The sequence below is a fragment of the Vitis vinifera genome, chromosome 13, assembly GCF_030704535.1.
Source record: "Vitis vinifera cultivar Pinot Noir 40024 chromosome 13, ASM3070453v1".
NCBI lineage: Eukaryota > Viridiplantae > Streptophyta > Magnoliopsida > Vitales > Vitaceae > Vitis > Vitis vinifera.
In genome coordinates, this window is record NC_081817.1 from 3597741 (window position 1) to 3603526 (window position 5786).

Consider the following 5786-nt stretch of genomic DNA (forward strand, 5'->3'; position numbering starts at 1 on the left):
CCCAGTATTTATCATTAATTTAAAGATTTTATCAAACACCCAACACCTTATTTATTATTTTCATTCATCTTTCTTTTAATTCAAAATAATTCAAAATAAAGAAAGTTTTTTTGTAAAATTTCGAACTTATGATCATTAAATATGTTTAGCCCAAACATACCTTGTTAGAAAATACTAATTAATTCTTTCTTCCAAGTTTATTTTTGGAAGAAAGTTTGGATTAGGGATCCTCTAGAGCAGTAGAGGATGCAGCAATTGACATTGGCAATGACTGCAGTTCTATCCAAAGCATTCCCCACAGTTCCCTGCATATGCGCTTAATCCTTACTCTGGTCAGCCCATTTCAAGCAAACCATCTATGACAAATCAGCATTTTCCATCAATTAAAGTATAATTAAGACAAAACCACCAACAATATAATACTCCCAAGTAACACTTTGATGATGCAACTTATCAAATATTAGGTAGGTATCATATCTAAAATTCTTAGCCTACAAAAAAACCATGTGTATCCAAAATTCTCAGATTAACCCCCAGCCATCAAGGCAGAGGAGAAAAGAAACACATTTTTCTCTATGCAGAAACAGTAACAGGGTATTCAAACACCACATCTTTACCAGAAAGCTTTCTGTAGACTCCAGCAAAGGTCTCTAGTTTGTTTTCAGTATTGTTCTGCTCCTTTGGATCAAGAAAAATCTGTTGATCCAATATAACGTTTAGAGAAGTGTATGTTTAGAGTAGTGTTAGAACAAGAAGTAATTTAAACAATGAACAAACTGAGGCAACAAAGTTGAAATCCTATCTTCACTTGTACAGATCAAATGTCATTCAATAGAGCAACTAGAATTGCATTTCCCAGGAAGAAATGAAGAACAAAAAAGTGAGCATTATTGCGTGTAAAGGATTCTGTGAGCCTTCTAATGGAAAAGAATTTAATATCTTCCAGGACTCCTGTCCAATCGAAAACAAAATCAGGGAAAAGAACCCTGTCCATGATATTTGATGAGACTGTATATCATAGTACTAGTAATTGATCGGCTATGTAGTGGAACCCTGCTAATTGAGATATTTTGCAATCAAATAACCTCCAATATTTGATCTCAGGACTCTGCATATTTCAAAGTACCCCCATCTTCTGCGATACTTGAACATGAATACTATTTTAAGGAGATAATGCCCTTTTGCCCATGAGGATGTAACTTGAATATGAGATTACATCAAACTTGATAGGTTAAACTCACTTAAAAAAGATGGGATGCTTTCATGTTGGAGTATATTTAATTTGCATTCAAGTATGAATGCTTTTATGTTACTTATTACTGTTATGTTGGACCTTTTAAAGGATTTCAAAAAAAGGAAAAAAAAAAAACCAAGAGAAAGTTAATTGACATAAATTGTTAGAATGTATAAAACTATCACTATTGGGTGCTAAGTCTTCCGCATTGGCATTAGAGGTGTGGGTGGGGATGTTTTCCCAGCTTTGATGCAAGGTTTTTTTAAATCAAACAGTAATCATAAAAGTAACATAATGAGTGCCAACAGATATGGATTTTAAAATAGATAAATCAATAGCTACCCATAGTTGCCACATTATAAAAGTCCAGGTGTAGTAGTTCCCGAATCCTGGCTCACAGTGAAAAGGGATTGAGGTTCAGGTAGGGATAGGGAGGTTCAGTTTGTATTCCATGTGGGAAAAAAATGTTAGCTATAGAAAAAAGGAGAAAGAAAACAAACTAGGTTTAGGATTCCCTACTTGGAATATTTCTTTCCTCTGGAACCAAAAAAAAAGAAGAAAGGAGGAGGAGCCAACCTGTCTTTTTTTATTGGTAAAAAGTAGTAAATAAATAAATAGAGGACAAATATGGTACCACATGGTTTCAAAGCAAAAACACAACAGCACCTGAGAGAATCATTTTTTTTTTTTTTTGATAAGTAAGAAAAGTATTGTATAGCACCTGAGAGAATCATAGAAACTATAAGGTCATTTTTCAGCATATCAAAAATGTTTACTTGCCTTGATTATCTTGGAACCATCAGCTCTGTACCTAACACACTTTCCAACAATTTCTGCCGGGTAAACAATGTCCTCCAACATGGCCTCATGAACTGCTGTGAGAGTGCGGGTCCTGGGTCGCACAACAGCAGAACCCTTCTTTGGAGGATGCAGGATCCTTCTAGCAGCAATCAAGACTACATGCTGCCCAAGGATTAAAGAAAATGAATTGGGGATTTAGGCAGAAAATGCACATAAACTGAAATCAAAATAGGGGCAGAAGAGGGAAAGAAGAACAATAACTAGAGTCCATTTACTTTGACATAAAATTCAGTATATAGGAAAAGGTTTTCCAAGTAAAACCTTCTTAAGTGGTTCCTTTAATGAGCCTTGTGAATCAGAGCCCATTTTTTTTTTTTTCTGAAGGTGGGGGGGAGGAAGAAGGAACTACAAAACAAATATAGCTCATTTCAAGAATTGAAAAAAATGATTTTTTGCTCTTACACAAATCATGTAAAGTGTTGAAGGGCAAGAGGTTATTACCTAATCCATCACCAACCTCATCCTGTTGCTAAGATGGACTTAGGCCGGTGCTATTTCATTTTTTTTTCTTCCAATCAGCAAAAAAGTGTATTAATCAAGAATATAAAAAACATCAGAGGGATGAGGAGTCCCCTCACAATTACAAAAATCTGATCAAAATATGATTGAACTCCTCCACTATACAAGGAGCCTATACAAAAAGGTTAAGACAGCAAAACAATATGCATAGATGTCTTTTTTGTTATTTTTGATAGGCAAGAAGAAGATATATAAAAAACAGAATAACAAAACAGAAAAGCACCTGTAGCAACGGCGCAACAAGTTCATGCAGAGTATACAATTGACACTGGAGTAACAAGCAAGAAGAAGAAAATATGCATAGATGTCATCTCCATAAGTCCTGACTAAGCTTCCCTTAATGATGTCCAAACCCTTTTGATTTACACACCAAATGCCGATTGAATTGAATAACATTAAGAGGAATGCCTATACAAGCCTTGGTGCAAAGATGCCCAACAAAAGTAATAGAAGTAAATCCCACAACCTCTCAGAGGTCCTCCACTTATCCTAAAAAATTTTAGTATTTCTCTCTCACCACACAATCCAAAGCAATGTGAGACAAGCAATATGTCAAAGGGTCTTGCCTCTAAGACTTAGGCTAGTGCTTGTGAAACTCATCTAAGTATGATTTTATCCTAGTGCTCCAAAAAATCAGGGAGGGAACTCACCTTCCCACTAAACTTCTTCTCCAATTCCCCAACAAGCCTCAGATGGATTTTTCGAAAAGCTTTCTGCAGCCTGTAAGGGACATAAATGACCACAGCCTTCCTCTTGCCAGAAACATCAATTTGACTGTACAGAAAATCACACAACAAGAGAAGTGATAGAAGACGATGGAAGGCAAGAAAAATAAAAGAATCTACTCCAACCAAATCATTCAAACAAGACTTACGCTGCAGAATTAATGTAAATGTCCTTCAGATCACTTTTCAGCTCCAGATTGGTATTCTCCAAATCAAAGAATGACTGCAGAAACCACATGAGTTTAAAACTAATACCTTGTATATAAACACCAATGAAGCATTGTATATTTAACCTGTGCCACCAAGTCCTCAAATTCACTAGGTTCCACACCCTGGTCCTTTTGGATTTTCCTCCTCGATGTGTACATCTTTGCAGCTATTATCTGAAAATCAGAGAGCTATTTATTAGAAAATATATAAAATAATATCACCAAGTGCATATTGGCTAGGGACAATCCCCATGCGATTTGAGATAATAATTTGGAATCATTTTTAATTGGAAAAAGTATGGGTGTTGAACAACTATGCAATTTTTTAGACACCCATACTTTTCCCAATTAAAAATGAAAAGAAAACTTATATATATATATATAAGTTTTCTTTTACATTTTCTTCTGGACATGGATGATGGAACCATTGCATCGATGATGTAATGTGGGGGTCAATGCAGGAGGTAAAAATTATTCTTTTCCACAAAACGGCATCACAAATTTAGAGACCATTTGGTACTGATTTTAGAAAACGTTTCTAACCCTTCTAACACTTTGAATGGTAAAAATTTTCAAGTATTTTAAAGGTTAGAAGTTCTTCCTAGAATCACTGCTAAACAAGCTCTTAATCTATTAATAGTTTTACATAGTATTCAGGGATCCAAAACCAGTATCGCAAATGGGATATACTCCGGAAAGTGAGAACCAAATCGTAAATCACTGTGAAACTTTCCATCCTGTAATCATCCTACTCCATCTTTCCTAGTGAAGAATCATTTTCTTTAATTCTATTTCTAGCCAATGGATCTTTACACCATCAAATGCAAAGCAAAACGATGGTGCCTACTTTTCAGGCATTCACATACACCTCAGATAATGCATTTTTTGCAGTAAACACCGGTTTTGATCCTAAATTCATCAAACTAAAATTATAGTACTGGGCATTTAGCAAAAAAAAAAAAAAAGCCTCGTAGGATAACCGTCAATGAAGTCATTAAAAATGTAGATCCAAGTGGGTTGCATCCCTAAAATCACATTCATAACCCAGAAATTCGGCATCATTTTCTAGGTATGAATCGAACTTATCAAGTAAAAACGAATAGACAAAAAAAGAGAAAAAAAAAATCCCAAATGCGCGAGAGATGGAGAAAGAGGAGTCGAACTGATATTGGGTTTTGAGGATTTAAGAAGCCGACCTGAAAGAATCAGAAACACGCAGCTGTTCCTCTAGGATTTTAGTGAGGGTTTTTAGGCTGCCACTTCGTTTATAAGGAGTTTCACGCCCTTCAATAATCCCAGCTCCCCTGCTCTTCTATTCGGACCGCTTGTTGATATCGGCTCGGTATCGATTGCCAACATGAACTTGGGCTCTTTCAGTAGTACTGGGATGACCTAAAGCTCATGTCCCCTTTTCTTTTTTATTTTCTTCTTTTAATTCCCCCAAAAAGAAGGGTCATGAATCATCATCCGTTTATTTTCCTGGATTATGGAATATAAATATTTCGAGAGGAGCATACTAAGATAACAAATGGGTTCTTATGAAACTCCATATATGAAATTTAAGTAATAGATACTAATGTATAAGGGTACAACTAAATGGAATTCAGGTATAAAATTATGAGGTTAAGATGATGTTTGTTTTTTGGTTGAATAGAAAAAATTAAAATATTTGATTTTTTCTATTCAGCTAAAAGTAACGTGTTAACATCATCCAACATAACTAAAGTAAACTTGTTATCTATAGGTTCGATTTAATTATGTTGGATGATGTTAACAAGTTACTTTTAACTGAATAAAAAAAATCAAATATTTTAAAATGTTAAACCTTAAACCACTTAATTGATGATATCATTTTGATATTTCTCAAGAAAACCTTTTATATCTATTGAAAAATGGATCCTAATAAATACTATAGTAAAGCCTATATTTGGTTTTTATTTTTATTTTTGAGTTTTGAATTTAATTCTCATTAGCATGACTTTTTCGAAAAATTGTGGTCAAAGGAAAATAGTTTAGCAAAATAAAAATAGTTAGTATTTGATTTTACACACTTTTTGATTTTTTTTAAATAAAAAATTTCTATATAAAAATAAAACATCCTATATAAAAAAGATAGATTGACCTTATCTTTAAAAATCACTTTCACAAATTTTAAAACTTAAGATGGTAAAAATATTTTGACACTTCAATTTTTTTAAACCATTTTTTAAATCATTACTTTTACAATAAGAGTTTATA

At 33.8% G+C, this 5786-nt stretch overlaps 1 protein-coding gene across 1 annotated transcript; it reads right to left on the reverse strand.

The window, feature by feature from the left end:
- Nucleotides 1-417: 417 nt before the first annotated feature.
- LOC100253080 (small ribosomal subunit protein eS7) lies at nucleotides 418-5172 on the reverse strand. The gene is made up of 6 exons (XM_002282559.4): nucleotides 4745-5172; nucleotides 3633-3722; nucleotides 3489-3562; nucleotides 3265-3388; nucleotides 2015-2197; nucleotides 418-696 (listed from the first exon to the last, which is right to left on the reverse strand). The coding sequence occupies exons 2-6, from the start codon at nucleotides 3705-3707 to the stop codon at nucleotides 574-576; spliced, it is 579 nt and encodes a 192-aa protein (XP_002282595.1). The 5' UTR covers nucleotides 3708-3722; nucleotides 4745-5172; the 3' UTR covers nucleotides 418-573.
- Nucleotides 5173-5786: the final 614 nt, after the last annotated feature.